The sequence below is a fragment of the Perna viridis genome, chromosome 14, assembly GCF_037379345.1.
Source record: "Perna viridis isolate PV_CMFRI_1.1 ecotype Kerala chromosome 14, ASM3737934v1, whole genome shotgun sequence".
NCBI lineage: Eukaryota > Metazoa > Mollusca > Bivalvia > Mytilida > Mytilidae > Perna > Perna viridis.
Genome location: NC_142458.1, coordinates 17904660 through 17921388, shown reverse-complemented (window position 1 = coordinate 17921388; position 16729 = coordinate 17904660). Strand labels below are relative to the sequence as shown.

Genomic DNA, 16729 nt, shown 5'->3' with positions numbered 1-16729 from the left:
AGAGTGAATAGCAAACGTCAGATGCTGTTCCGAGTTTGCTTCGGTATATTTACCTGTATATAATGCATAAAGTTGCATGACAATTTATATTCGTAAAGCATTTGGTAAACGCATAAAACACGTGCTAGATTATGTGCATACTCAAGGTTCTAATGCGTATCATTTTTGGCTGAGAAGATGATTATGTAAATATAATATTAACAGGATTGAGTTGTCTTTCTTTGTGCAGGTAAATACACACATGTGCAGTTATTTTGACATCTTCTTGCTCTCGTAATGACAGCACTGTACATTCGTATATGAATTAGCATCGATTAGCATTGCACTGTATGTAATATTGCTTATCATGAGTAACGCCTAGTCTCCGAGTTGTTTTGATTAAGAAAAATTCGGGTCATCACAATTACGAAGTCATATGATTTTAAATAGAACATTTCGCAATTTCGCTTGAAGTTTGCCGATCTTAACCGATTGACGAACTGTTGCGTTACACAACAAAGTTCAAAAGTAAAGTCAGTACATTTAATACATTACAACACAACCCTAACCGATTGAAGAAATGTTGCGTAACACAACAAAGGCCAAAGTTCAAAAGTAAAACACAATCTCTAATGATCTTTTTAAACTGGTATAAGCTTTTAAAACGTTCTAAAATGTCAAATATGTTTTTAAAAGGGAATACAGTTTATTTTGCTTGTAATGTACAAATGTACGATAATCAATCGACCTAAACTTGTCAGGTTTCAGCTCTTTAAAATTTGTGATTTTTTTTAAATTTTTAACCAAGTCCATACATATATCTACTAAGAAAATCACTAATTCATTGGGAATTAGTTTAGTACCGCATTGAATTCGCTTTGATGTTAAAAGCAAGCCAAAGACAGTGACGTAGAATATTTGACGATTATCGACTTTGAAGACTTCAGTCTTTGATTTATTTTGACTTTTTCTGAGTTGTCTACGCTTAATCTGCTCACGTTTAATATCAATCACATCACAAAATTTGGTCTATGAGATAATAGATATGTTTCTTACTCAACCAGTTAGTTATTTTCAGTTACTGATTTATGTGTTAGATTATTACTGTTGCAGACATATTAATTTGAGGAAGTAATCAAGGGAACCAAGGTTATAGCGGTAATCAAAAGAATGTAATCCAGGGATAAAGACCAGACATGGAAAACAGACACACACAACAAAGAACATAAAGTAACTAAAATCATACATGCAAAGAAACAAAAGTAAATGAGAAACTCGGACTCCACTAAAAACTGGGAGCATGGACCAGGTGCACGTTTGTCGTAAAGTTTGGTCAATAGTTTTCCTTTACCATCGATTTCTAAGTGTAGGTCAAGATATGAGGCTGACTTCACAGTGTCTGTAGTATTCTTTATCTCAACTTCTTTTGGGTAGATGCGATGTATCAAATCCCCGAAATTAGGATTGTTTAAAGATAATACGTCATCTATATAGCGGAAACTGAGATTGAAGGATCTAGCCAAACGATATTATTTCTTTCTGATCAGATCGGCTATAAAGTCAGCCTCATAAGAGTGAAGGAATAGGTCAGCAAGTAAAGGAGCACAATTTGTTCCCATTGGAATGCCGACCGTTTGTTGAAAAACACGTCCACCACACTGGACAAATATGTTGATTAAAAATTCCAGCATTTTGTAAACATCTTCGTCCGTATATTTGGAAGATGATTTGGAATTATTTCTTTCAAAGTATGAGGAATCTCTACCAAGAACTATATTTGTATCTAGGTGTACCATCTTTTTTTGGAAAAACAACGATGTATAATGTTTTTAAGTCGGGATTTTAACTGAGTATAGGGAATAGAAGTATACAGTGTTGAAAAATCATAATTATACAATGTACAAGGTACTGCCAAACTTGGCTTTATTTGAACAACGTACAAAATCAATGCAAACAACATATATACATTTGTACAAAGTAACCTGTTAGTAAGCTGTGAAAATGTTTCATATACAAGTCTTTTATGTACCCATCCATATATAAATCAGACACTGCAAATGGAAAATAAGCTCCACGCAGTGACAGACGTTCGTTTCCTCTCTTAGTAAACTAAACTGTTTATGTGGTCTGTTATCATTTCTGATTAAGAATTAAATCTGAATTTGGTGGGTTTTTGAAAACATGCACGAATCTCGTCCTGTCTGATATTTTTATATAGACTGCTACTTAAGACTTGCTGTCACAAAAGCGTACATAGATATGTACATTTTGTAAAAATAAAATTATCAAGAAAACTATAAAACATAAATAAAAATCAGATTTACTTCTTCATCTGTTTATATCATGATTTATTGTAATGGAGAATTAAAAGTAATATTAATACCATAAAAAAATACATATTTTATACAATATTTTTTTTTACCATTAATACTGATTTCGTTTTTCTCCAAACCTTTGTACATCGAAATAAAATCATCGAAGGATCTAACAGTTTACAATTTAAGCCCGGTGGATTATTTGTAATGAAGTGTTGAGTGGTGTTAAGTTACAATTTTCTGAGTATTGGTTCATGAAAGGATACTTTTCATTGCTGTCCAGAACAAAAACAAAGAAAAAGACGCTCCCAGAAGCCTGAATTGCTCGCCTGCTTAAATGTTTTCAAGGGCAATAACTCTAACAAAGAATTGTCCGAAAGTTTTGACTCAAAGAGGATTTTTGTAGGATTTATCATGAGGATCATTTCATCAATTCAAAGTTTCTTTTTATCTATAATAGTTTTCAAGACATAGGCTGAAAACTGCTTAAAACATAATTTTTCGCTTTTCAAGGGCATTAACTTTAACAAGGGGTCGTCGGACAATTTAGATCCCCGCACACTTTTTATAGTCTTATCATAAGGGTCTTTTCAGCAATTGAAAGTTTTTTTTCTATATTTCACAGTTTTTAAGCTATTCACTGAAAGAGTAATCAAGGGAACCAAGGTTATAGCGGTAATTAAAAGAATGCAATCCAGGGACAAAGACCAGACATGGAAAACAGACATACACAACAAAGAACACAAAGTAACTAAAATCATACACACAAAGCAACAAAAGCAAATGAGCAACTCGGACTCCACCAAAAACTGGGAGCATGGACCAGGTGCACCTGTAGGGCAAGCGTCCTCCGCCTTTATAGAAACACCCGCCGAGTTGCTCATAAAAAGTCCAGTCCGGGGTAGACAAACGAGGGAAGGTAAACTATGACCCGTTGAACAAATCAGTTTTCATGGTGCAGATGGATACACCATAACGATCCACGAGTTCATGATGACGACCATAAAACTTCTGTGGTGATGACTTCAATCTTGTAGCAACATTACCCTGTTCCAGAAGCCTATTTGTTAGAGTTCTAGCGCGTTACAAAAGGTCTGCGTAGTTTCGGCAAGCTCTGGCATAACATACGAGTTGTGATATGAATACTCCATACGCAGGAGCCGAAGGGATGTTGCCACAGATGAAAGGAAAGTTGACAATTCTGAATGAAAAGTCATCACGTTTGTAACTGTAAAAACTGTAAAAACAAACACAATTTTCTCCTTTTAAGCGCAATAACTCTAACAAGGAGTCATCTGACAACTTTTTGTAAGTCTTATAATGCGGATCATTTTGTCAACTGATAGAATTCGGCGAAGCCTAACCTTTTGAGATAAATGCCAAAACCTAGCCTGAACCCTATTTTTAGTAACGACGACAATAAAAAATCACCACATCAATTCTATGCAGAATACACTAAGGAACATTCATACCAAGTTAGGTTCTGATTGTTCAAGTAGTTTCAGAAGAGAAGAGTTTTAATAAATTATTAGCAACGACGCCGGATAACGACGGGTGCCAAGTGATAGCAATAGCCCACATGGCCAAGACCAGGGGAGATAAATATATGACCGACTTACAATTAGGATAATACTACCCAAAAATTATGAGTGACGTGAGAAGATATTATTTAGATATAGTTTCAATATTAATCAAAAAGACTTCATTTTTTAAAATGCCGATTTTTAAAAAAAAAAAAAAAAATAGCATTTTCATAAATTCTTCCTGTTCCGTAACCACATCAAATACAAAGACCTGAAAAGGAATAAAATAGCTGCCATATTCCAATATATATGTTTGTCCAAGACAATATATGTGTTCAAGAAAAAGAAACATATATTTCAGTTCATTTTCATCTGAAAGTCTACTTTTGTCTTCTCCTGCACATGTCCAGTTAAATTACAATTTATCAACTGAATAACCGAAATATACAAAGCAAAAAAACTCAATCAAGGACTGATCACTTTAGGAGTAAATCACCATTCCAGTTGAAGGTCTGCTTTGCTCCATACGTATTTACCTCCCCTTTTGAAGAACATTTTATCGTCAAATCCACTGAATAACAATGCGTTGTCGACACCAACGTCAAGAATAGAACGAGACGGGTCTTTTTTTCCCTTAGTACAGTCCAGAAAACGCATCTACAATTATATGGTGTTATTTATACATGTAGATGTTACTTCGTAATGACATAAACCTATACAGAAAATAATAAGTTAGGGAGCAACCATTTGATTTTTAAGGGGGACGGGGCTAAAATTAAAATTGAAATAGAAGGCAGGACGATGATATATGTTTAAAAAATCCATGATGAGCAATTTGATAAAATACAAAAAAAATGATGCAGGTGGTAGAAAAAATAGGATCTGGTTTGAAAAAAGGAACTGGCTAGAGTAAGAAATAAAAAGTCAGGTCAGAAGTTATACTGAAAAAAATCCAGGACACATAATTGCATCCCCCCACCCCCCATTAAATCAAATGGATGTTGCTTCCTTACCGTTGTTTTTATAATGAACTATACTTTAACAGAAAACAGAATGAATTCATGAATTACAAATACTTTGCTCTTCTGATATTATGGGCGTATTTGGGGTCATTGAGTGAATATTATTATTCTTTCCTCTTTATATGAGATACTGGTATAGTGCTTACAATTTCCCATTAAGGATGTTGCTAGTTCGTTAAGAACATTGACTCCTAAAGCACAGTATCTTAATGAACATTTAAAAAAAAAGTTATTGGACATGATAAGGAAAAATTAATTTCTTTATAAATCAAAAGACTAAATAAATAGTGCAGAAAATTAGTATCATATAGTGATACCTAAGGTGTCAAATAGATAATGGTATTTCTAGAAAAGCAGAGGACGCTTACCCTACCGGTGCACCTGGTCCATGCTACCAGTATTTAGTGAAATCCGAGTTGCTCATTTACTTTCGTTACTTTGTATGTATTTTTTTTTTTTGTTATTTTATGTTCTTTGTTGTGTGTGTCTGTTTTCCATGTCTGGTCTTTGTCCCTGGATTACATTCTTTTGTTTCCGATAGAATCTTGGTTCTCTTGATTACTCTTGCATATAAAGTTGAGCTTTAGTATGTATGCCACACATAAAGTCCAATTAGTGAAATTGTTGAGATAACTATGAAGAAATTAATAGACTCGCTAAAAAGTCATAGTTGCCAAGTCTGTAGATATATATATGTATAAGACAAGATTTTATCAATAGTTTTTTTTCACAATGGCTTAACGGTTTTACATCTTTTATATGAATAGACGTCCTATATAGTCAAATTATATGAAGAAAAAAAGAGAGAAACTGTGACAAGATATATGCCCAAAAAACTATATGGCCAAAATATCAACAAAGATGCTGAGGGTGGGCCTGGAGATTTTTAGGAAATAAAAGTCCTGGCCTACACCTCCTAGAAGTGAAAAAAAATCTGACCCTGGTCTTGATACTTCATACAGTGAAATGGAAATAAATAATGATAATAAATAAACCCCATTTGGTTGAAAATACAATTTATGACTTGCAAAATCTAAAACATATTGTGACTCAACCAAATTTGTCAGGCCCTTAATAAGAAATAAAGGCTGCAGTTAAAAATGTGGGTGGACGAATGGACATCCATGCAGAAATCATGAGCGTTATATTACTCCTGCTAAGTTGGGTTGATGATATTTTGTGTTCACATGATGTTTCATCGAGTTTCATAGTAAAGATGGCAAAACGGCCGTCACCTATCCTCAATTACAACAAATACATTGAATTGTCAGTGCACTTTTCTCGGTACCATTGGTAAGACACTGTTTGCCCTAGTCTGACAAGTCTTATTTTGCTAATGTAAAATAATTGCTTCTTAGTCAAATATCTAGGGCATTTTGCTATGAATAGAAATATATAGGGTCTTTTGTACTCAAAAGAATGATTTTAATAAACAAAATATAGGGCATTTTACAGTAAAACCTGTCTAAACTGGACCTCTTTTGGACTTTAAAATTGGTTCAGTTTAGACAGGTGTTTGGTTAAACAAAGGTTTAAAATAATTTTAAATATATATAAGGGATTTAAAAGTTGTCTGGTTAAGACAGGTTTTTAAGATTATTAAGGATTCGGTTTAGACAGGTTTCACTGCATTACACCGATTGCGTAACAAATATGCCTGTATACTCACATATTCGTCCAAAATCAAGTACGAATTTCTCATCTGTGAATGGATAAGAATAAAAGCACAATAGACAATTCAATACTTTTAAATAACTTAAATAACTAAATAATAAAACCTTTTTAGTCTAATTTGTACTTGACCTGTATTTTATTCAATAAAAGAAAATCTTATGATTAAGTACGAAAAAGTGAACGCCAATTTTTAAAAGGCGTTTTATCATAACAAATTAAAAAGAAAACCACGCTAATTCAAGAACATTAAATCTATGACCACATAGGAAATCAATCAATCAATCAAAATCAATCAACGCCATCTGTTTTGATTGATTGATTGATTGATTGATTGATAATGTCTTATGGCAAGAAATTTCATGCATTTCAGGAAAGGAACGATTGTCCAATCGAACAGACCCCCCCCCCTGCCTTGTACTAGACTGACACGCTGAGCCGGATTTCTATTGTGCTATCTTACACGTTACAGAAGCAACAACTCGCAGGTAGGAATGCCAGTCAAACAGACCTCGCTGAGCTGGTTCTTTATTATGCTAGCTCTTAGAAGCCAGCGTTCTCAGGTAGGCATGTTACCTGACTTAAACATATTATTTGTAATCTGAGCCAAATAGTCGTCATTGTATCCCCTAAAATACAGCGTGCTTGGTGGAAAAGCAATAACTACCAATTGTTTGTATTTACATTTTTATTATGATTGTATACAGTGGCGGATCCGGGGGCCGCCCCCCCCCTTTTAGAAAAAAAATGTTGACCAATTGTGCGTTAAACCATGAAAAGTTCTCACTTAGTGATCCTCACCAGTGATCCTGTAAAAAAATTGTTGTTGGGGCCCCCCTTACCTAAAACTCTGGATCCGCCACTGGTATAAGAAAGTTCTAAACATATATGTATGCTCAGAAATATTTTTTTCGTTGAGGCCTAAAAATATAAAAAAAGTGTTTATCCATAGGAAAAATTGCAACGTATGTATTTTATATGTTTGAAAACACCTACAAAACGTTTGTTTGTAATATGTTTTTCATAATATTTGAAAACACCTTCAGCATTTTACATCAATCTTTATATAAGCATCATAGTAACTTGGGCTGATTTCATTCTGTTTGAAATGAAAAGATGATTGGCTTTGGTGAAATTGAATATGATAAAGCATATCACTGATTTCAAGAGTTATGTCCCTTACCTTAGGTCTAGCTCCTTAAAGTTTCTTCTAACAGTGTTGCTATATTAAAAACGCTTTTTGTCATATTTTTAATATGTTTCGGATCACTTTGAAAAAAAACATATGAAAATATTTGTTTTGAAAGGTTTATCAAGGGAGGGAACCAAGATTCTAGCTGAAATCAAAAGAATGTAATCCAGGGACAAAGACCAGACACGGAAAACAGACAAACACAACAAAGACCATAAAGTAAATAAAAATTAAGAGCATTGGCCGGGTGTACCAGTATGGATTAAGTCGTGATAAACACGTAAATAAAAATCATATGGTAATCATGTTGTCAATAATATTTCATACATAAAAAACAATACAAATGTTTGGTTTTCATATGATAGTCGAAACCATATGTCTTCATGTACTTTTGCACGCACAAAAGCATACATTTATCACACTAGTCCTTAACATATTATTCCATGTGTTTCAAAACACATGGAAATTGGTTGTGTAAGTCGGTGCATAACATTTGCGAACTTTCTTGTTACATTTGCGAACTTTTTTTGTTACACTTGCGAACTTTTTGCGAACTATTTTATAATTTAACATTTGCGAACTTTTGAAAAAATGCATCTTTACAATGCTTAACCATGCCACTGGGTTGAAAGCAGGATTACAAGTAAGCTATATTGCACTATTTAATTTATTAAAATCTACATTTCTGAAATGAAAAAACACACAAATATGAACATGGAATTACAACCAAGTTTTAAAAAAATATTTAAATAAAATAGCCACAATTACATCAGTAAATCACAGTTTTACAAGCTGGATGGGCGGCAAACTTAAAACCAAGGGTTTTCACGAGAGAAATTCTGTCAATAACATCCGTCGTGAACTGTTCAAACTGTTTCATGAGAAAGTCTAGTTTTTTTTCCATTTGTGCTTTGCTCGGAAGCCATATTGTTTCAAGACCTCGTATATTCATGTAGTTCACAGCCTGAATTTGAAGCAGTACCTCAATGAACACACAGACAGATGAATGTGCTGGGTTGAATTGATCATTATAATGCCCGTGAAATGCTTCAGGACCATTTTTCGTTCTCTTTCAAAACAGACCAAACTACATATCTGAACTGTGATATTAATATTTATGTAAAGTCTATACAAACTACAATAGTATATATCAATTGGATCGCAAATGATAATTGTACAAATTGTTCGCAAATGTAGGAGCAAAAAGTTCGGAAATGTAATGCTCCCGTATAAGTAGCATATAAAAAAAACATTTTTTTTTCATGTGAGAAAATTTAAGTACAAATGTACAATAATGTCATGTATGAATAAGTGAACTTTGGAGATATCTGAAAATGAATTCAGAACATTCAGAACCACTTAAATAACCCCCATAAAATTAATGGTACAAAGAGAGTGTGGTTTATAGAGACATATCTTTTACATTCAGGTTAAATGTTACATATTTTCGCATTTCAACAAACCTTTCCCTAAATAAATAATTACTTCCTTTACTATCCAGGATCTTCATTATAAATTTTAACATGTAGGTATAGACAGTAGTCTTGTAAACAGTAGTGTGCTTGAAGCATCAGCAGTGGGATATGATACAAATATGTCAAAATCCTAAAACAGGACAAAAACGTCAACACATGAAACAGAGACGGTCAACATACACAGTGTAGCGAACCGAGTGGTTCACGATCCTTAAAAGGTCATATGTTCACGGAATGAAATCAATCTAAATTACTTTGATGCTCATATGAGATTTATATAAAATGCTGAATACGAAAGTTCTAATTATTTGTAAGAGTTGTGTCCCTTACCCTACGTCTACCTCCTTAATAGAATAAATATTTGGAGAGTGTTTGGTGCAAAATAAAATAGTCATGCAATCTAAATTACTTTGAAGCTATGGCCAAATACCATAACAACTCTCAAATTGAGATTTTCCTCATAAACCCCTTCAACTCAAACTTCAACTACTCAATAATCCGACTTGCTTGAAATTGAAGGTATGAGGAAAAATCAGTTTGAGATGTTTTTTGAAACCCAGGTCAATACAACGTTATATGATAATCGATAGGCAAACAACTTACAAATTCATTGGACTCGGGAACAAGGCACGATACTGATTCATGCCTGTCTAAGAATAATTTGAAATCTTCGTCGGAAACAACAAACGATTCTGCATGTCTAATGGCGTCCTTCCCTGCATTTTCTCCACCAATTAAGAGGCACTGGAATACCTGAATACAAGTAGTGAACATAAAATAAATGGCAATTTTGAATTAAACACAAACGGTACACGAGTTTTCCTATTTAAAATACAAATAAACTTAAATACCCCTGGGGGAAGGACATTTAAAAAAGTCAATATATCAACTTAGTAATATTATATGTAGATTGTACATATAAGATAAAAATACACATATTCTATTTACTTACAACCCTGACATGCCACAAATATTTTAATGCAAACAAATATATCTAAAAGATAATAGACTATATTTGTTATCCACGGACGAATATAACTCATTTCTAACATCTCTGTTGACGGTGAACATTTTTGTACATAGTCTTTTTTTGAAAAGTTCTGCATATAAAAATAATAAATATCACGTCGTAACACAAGCACTTTCATTCACTGTACATTTTGCTAGGTGAAATAGTCTATAATACATTACCATCCATGTTAAGAAAAGTTAAGAAACCGCGCCAAGAACATTTTTAAAACTCGCAGTAAAACAGATTTAGAGACTATCTTTACCTTCCATCTGCAAGGGTTTAACTCTCTTATTGGTTCTACCATATCTTCATTTATGTTGTATGTGTTGACAACTGTATTTATTTTGAAAGCAACCTGATGAAATTAATGATGAAAATCAGTATGGCAAAGTGATTACGTGTATGTTTCCTGACACTCGGAAACTTGACAACGTCATTACGTACATGTTTCAGCCACTTGGCAACTTGACAAAGCGATTACGTATGTGTTGCCTGCTTTTAGAGAAAATGTTGACAGTGATTGTATAGGACTTATACAGAGCATATAGTTCTAGGCTTAATTATTTTTAAAAACGTGTTAGACATACTTACATGTATGTAGAGCGGATCAAGTAGCAAGAAACGTTCATACATTTCATTTTTTTTTCTTTGTTTTTTGTATTTATGTGAAATAACATTTGTCAAACACTTTGAAACAAGAATAGATACTCCTCTGCGAAACAGAAGGAAGAACGTACGGGTAAAAGGACATACACCACCTCTACCCGACTATACACCCTCACATAAAGTGGTGGTATGAAACATGCTTAGTTATTTATTGAATTATATAAACAAAATTCTGGTTTTTTTTAATGTCTTGACATAAAAATAAAACATTTTAAAATAACTTTATTCCGTAAGAGGGGTCCAGGTCATCGGGGTGCTTGGATCCGCCAAATCATCTAAAATTAGCACCAATATTACCTCATACTGACTGCACCATTCGCGAACTTGTCTGAGAGATTTAAGGTGATTCTTTTGACCTTGTTGGCGACCAATCTTCTCATTCACATCCGAGTTGAAGCTGTCACATGATATAGCAAGAATGTCAAGGTATTCCCCTGAAGAAGACACGATAATCACACATATTAAGAACATTATTCATGTTTTGTATTCATTTCATGTTTTTGCGATTCCAAATTCATATAAATTAATTTTGAGTAAAGTTTTGGATTTGATTTCCTTGACGTCACTGATGTAAGAAACCTGCTTCAACTACGATAAACATGAAAAGTTAAGACGTTTTGTTTGTTTCTGATTTCAACCATTTATCTGGTAAATCAAACCTTCAACCAAAATTGAGAGCATGTTTTAATCTTTTCCAAGATGGCGACCACTTCTATTTTGAAACACCACAGCCATTAATTTACCAGGTTATTGGGATTTCAAAACCTACATGTTTAGAGAAAATAAAACACGCCTCGATCGCTAACTGGGAAAGTGCGTCTTAGTAGAAATGTAAAATTCAGTGAACAAATATGGCAAGCCAAAGTGGACAAAAATGTCTTATTTATTATTTATAAATAATTATAAATATTAATAAATATGGCAATTATTAAAATTTATAAATCAATTATAAATATTTGTAATTCAATCCGAAGTGGACAAAAATGCCTATTTATAAATATTTATAAATATTTATAATTGAATTGTAAATATTTTTAAATAATATAATCATTATAAATATTTATAAATGAATTATAAATATTTATAATTAAATTACAAATATTCATAATCATTTATAAATATTTATAAATAGGCATTTTTGTCCACTTTGGCTTGCCATACACAAAGGGTTAAGCACTAATGTAAAGGTTCTTTTACTTCAAAACTTTGATGTACTTATGTAATATATGCATCATTACAATAGTAGGAACTGAAGATTGAGTCTGTATTCCGTATTTTTTTGTGTTTTCTATTTAATTTTAAAGGCACTTATAAATGTATTATTGATAACCCATAATACTTTTCATTAAAAGTATAATTTAAGAAATCTTATCTGTTCAGTCAGCTAGAAATAAGTTAAATGAATTGTGTTAATTCTATACGATGCATATTAACTATTGAATAAATGTTCATTTCAAGACGTAAACCCATAGTGCGGAAAATGGTTTAATTACTTTATTTCGGAAGGTACTAGAGGAATCAGTCATGTAGCATGTCGCAACCCAGTTGGATGTAAGGCCCCAAAAATAATACGTATGTTTCCCATCCTATTTTTTGCGCCTAACCTTAAATGGTTTCCCCATTAACTCAATGTAAAATGTTTTTGAAAAATGAAATTATTTCTCTACCTATCTGCCCTATTTTTGTTGCTGGTAGCAGGAAGCAATACTACTTTTTATGACCTGATTAAATTTGACATTACATTTACAGGAAATATAGGAGGTAATACTTAATTCAATAACTCGAATTTTCCAGGGAAAATAACAGATCAGTGTTATGTGTTACACATAAAGCACAGGGGCTTACTGTCACTGTCAAATATGCAGCCCGACAAGAAACTATTCGTGTTACTAATCGGGCTGCATACTTGATAGTAGGGGCAACCCTCCTGTGCATATAGTTTATGGTATAGGATGAATTAAAAAAACACAAAAATGTTTTGACAGAAAATAAGATGGCAACGCTATATATATATATATATATATATATATATATATATATATATATATATATATATATATATATATATATATATATATATATATATATATATATATATATATATATATATATATATATATAACTTTTATTGGTAAGTAAACATCCTGCATTTCCCCTGCAGAGGACGTGGTAATCACAAGTAATATTTTTATCCTATTCTATTTGAGAAATTATATGGGTTAAAAAAATTCCCTTCGGTAAAATCATTCAGGGTTTAGTCTCGTTATAAACTTATATCATTTATTAATGTTGCGTATTTTATGCTAAATAGTTATTATAAAGTAATCCATATGTAATTCAGACACTTCAAATGGCTGATTCGTGTTGTAGAAAACCCTACCGTACAAAGCAGTATTTTTCCCCGATACAGATCTGTAATTTGGAGATACCATACATTTATAGAAACATCAAAATCCAGAACGAGAACTCTTGCAAAGTGCAACAACCAAATGAAAAACTAATACTGGTTTCAATGAGGTCTGTAACTGTTTCTGGATAGGAAATATAAGTGACAAAATAAGCATTATTTTATCAAATAACACTCACTTTGAGACAACACTATAAATTGAAGAAGATGCCACTTCCGTAACTCTTTTCCTGACTCCAATTACACGTTTCAACACAAACTTTTTACAAAACTGCTGCTGTTAATGTGTTAAAACGCCAACCTGATCTCTCGCTCGTGCACACAACACGACTTATCTCGGAAGAAATTTACGCAGTAGGCACATTAGGCAATCAAAATTATTATTTTCAGCACCTAACGATTTGTCGTAAGCTCAAGCACACAATTTGGCAATCTCTGATTAAAACCCACTTGACCAAAGCCGTATCTATCAATCATGAAAGATGTAAGAAATCTGCAAATCTAACTTCATTAACACCTAGGCAATGAAAGAGCATTATTGTTACCTAGACATGCATGAATCACCTCCAGTCTGACATCTATATAGTTTTGCTTATGTTTTAATTTATGATACATGTGTCAATTGATAGTCCCTTTTTGTCACATATCATAAGGCGAATTAGTGATTCACACTGTTTTGTTCCAGTGCAACGGAAAAGTTTTATTAAACGTGTTCATGTATGTACCAATAAGAAACAGGTGGGACTGAAATAGTAATTTATTGTTTGAATTGTATTTGAGATACACTTTTTTTATAATTCTGATGTTGATCTTTTGTTGATCGATCTGGTCACATATGAAACATAGGAGAAAAATATTGTAATAATTTTTTTTTAAATTAAAAGAGCAGTACACATATGTATTGATAATGATCTCTGTCATTTACTTCATTTTATTTTGTTTTTTGTTTTTGTTTGTTTGTTTATATAACAGGAATAAAAGTTAGCGAACCAATGTTGTAATGGGACGTACATATATTTTAGAAATAGCTGTGCTGCATCAAAACAGGGTCTTTGGATATTATTCTGCATATGTGCTCAAATAATACACAAATTTACCCCCCTCCCCCCACCCCCCCCCGAAAAAAAAAAGATAAAAATCGGCTGTTCCAGCACTGATACAGCCCCCGTATCTGGTTCAGTTCTGCAAAATTAATCATTCTTGAAGGGTCAAAGAGAAAAAAATATACTCAGATTATCCTCACCATATTTTTCGAACCACTTTTCTGTAATAAGACTACCGTTACTGACGATGCTGGTGCTAGGAAGGTGAAGGTCAGTCTTGCAGAATTTGCATAATTCACCGACATATTCTCCACGTTTGACAAGGAAAGGTTCTCCCCCAGAAAAGTTCACTTTCTCCATACCTGAAATTATGCAGTTTGTAAGTTATTATATTTTGTTATTTTTATACGAATAATTCTGTCGTCTGTATTTTACCTTGCAAATTCCATTTGAAATTATAATACACTTTTGTCAAAAGTTTATTTAATGGTGAATTCCTGTTGAGTCAAAGCTTCCAGAAAATCACTCATGAATTAAAAAGTAATCATGGAAACTAAGATTCTAGTGGAAATCAAAGGAATGTAATCCATAAACAAAGACCAGACATGGAAAACATACAAACACAACAAAGAACATATTAAAGTAACTAAAATAATACATACAAAGTAACAAAAGTAAATGAGCAACTCGGACTCCACGAAAAATTGACAGTATGGACCAGGTGCACCGGTAGGGTAAGCGTCCTCTGCTTTTCTAGAAATACACGTCGAGTTAGTAATAAAAAGTCAAGTCCGGGGAAGACGAAAGCGGAAAGGAAAACAATGACACGTTCGACGTTAAAGTTCGACGTTAGTATATAGTCTTGAACTCCTCTTTTCTTAACCTCCAAACGAAGCATGTGAGAGTCATTAAGCCTCGAAATGTTCTATGGAACCTTGTGGAATAATTTCATAGATATCTACATACTTATATTCCAAGCCATTGTTCGTTTATTCCAAGTAACTTTTCGAAATACTAGAAAAAATATTGAAGCCCTTCGTTTTCGGCACTGTATTCATAGGTTCCGCTAAAAATGACCCCTTAGTCTTATCAAAAAGGTAGAACTTTCAGGTACAACATGAGTTGATGCACTATTCAGCCCGTTCGTGTATAGAAAGCAGATTTTTCACGTTTTGATTTTTGTCCCTAATTTCCTAACCAGCTAATATCAGAGGTGGATCCAGAGATTCTCAAAAGGGGCAAATTCGGCAAGCAGGAACAAGTGCAAGCAGGTCGTTCTGAACTGGCGTACAAATTACAAAATATTTTTTTTTAAATGAGGGAAAGGAATCAAACACCACCAAAAATTCAAGATCAGAAAATTTCAATCACCCTCAAGTAAGATTTCAATCTTCTTTAACTCGACAGAACTCTGTAATAAGAACTTGAAATTTTGCCATTGGGTATGAGATTGCCTTTTCTTGCACTAATTTTTATTAATGCATTTCTGAAACAAGGAATTCAATAACACTCCTGTTTTCCACGGAGACAACTGAACAAAATTAAGGTAATTCTACTCCTAGTAATACATGTAAGTGTGCACCACGAAGAAGTGGGTTGTAATCATGAAGTTAACCTACCTTTTTCTTTCAGCAGGCGAAGTCCTTTTTTGGCTTCTTCCATCGGCATACAGAATGACGTTTTGGCAGTGTGGAAGCAAAATCCACAACTGTAGTTGCATTGTCTTGTAAAATGGTAATTCACACTTAGTGGAATAATAGGTTCGGGTGAAGTAACTTTAGAAACTTTTTGGTCCATATCTGTCGTGTCATTTGCTTCCAAAGACTTTTCACGCGAGTGTGTGGTTTTCTCCTTATTTGTTACTTTTTCCTCAACATTTCCAGGGAAAGCTTTCAAAGGTCTTGTGTCTTTTTTACTTATCCATGATATAAGACTGACCATTCCAAATACAGCTACAACTACGCATATAAAGCCAATGATTGCACCCCATATATTGAGCGTAATATATATCTCCATATTTATCTCCAAAGTGTCTTATTCAAATAAAGTATGTCAGTGATCTGATCTATTACGCAGGTCACATCGTATTGTATATAAATACCAATAAGTTTTAACTCATATTAGAAAAAACTTGACTGACTTTCTGAAAATGATACAGGCATAACGAGGATTACCACTGAGACTTTACAGATGAATTATCAATTTTATATATATAGTATGTATGAAACCGAAAGTAGAAATGTAATTTTAGAGAGACAGTACAGTTAGTTTATACATATCTTTATAGGTCATTCCAATAAACTTGACGTTTTTTTGAAAAATGTTGTTGTGCATGTTCACTGCATGTAACGTCATAATAGTTGACTTCGCATACTCTTCATCCAACATAAAATTTAATTTGAATTCCTTTTTTGCCATTACTTG

The 16729-nt window shown here is 33.1% G+C and overlaps 1 protein-coding gene across 1 annotated transcript; it reads right to left on the bottom strand.

The window, feature by feature from the left end:
- Positions 1-1878: 1878 nt before the first annotated feature.
- Positions 1879-16513, bottom strand: LOC148598466 (S-adenosylmethionine-dependent nucleotide dehydratase RSAD2-like). Its single transcript, XM_088561259.1, has 7 exons — positions 15925-16513; positions 14506-14667; positions 11153-11289; positions 10452-10544; positions 9781-9930; positions 6509-6541; positions 1879-4474 (listed from the first exon to the last, which is right to left on the bottom strand). Exons 1-7 carry the CDS (start codon positions 16319-16321, stop codon positions 4310-4312), a joined length of 1137 nt encoding a protein of 378 aa, XP_088417385.1. The 5' UTR covers positions 16322-16513; the 3' UTR covers positions 1879-4309.
- Between the last annotated feature and the right edge of the window lie 216 nt (positions 16514-16729).

Coding starts and splice junctions, on each gene's coding strand:
- LOC148598466 (XM_088561259.1), bottom strand. CDS start 16,321: ATGGAGATATATATTACGCTCAATATATGGGGTGCAATCATTGGCTTT. Junction 14,668..15,924: donor TCGCCTGCTGAAAGAAAAAG/GTAGGTTAACTT, acceptor GCATAATTTCAG/GTATGGAGAAAGTGAACTTT. Junction 4,475..6,508: donor ACTTGATTTTGGACGAATAT/GTGAGTATACAG, acceptor ATATAATTGTAG/ATGCGTTTTCTGGACTGTAC.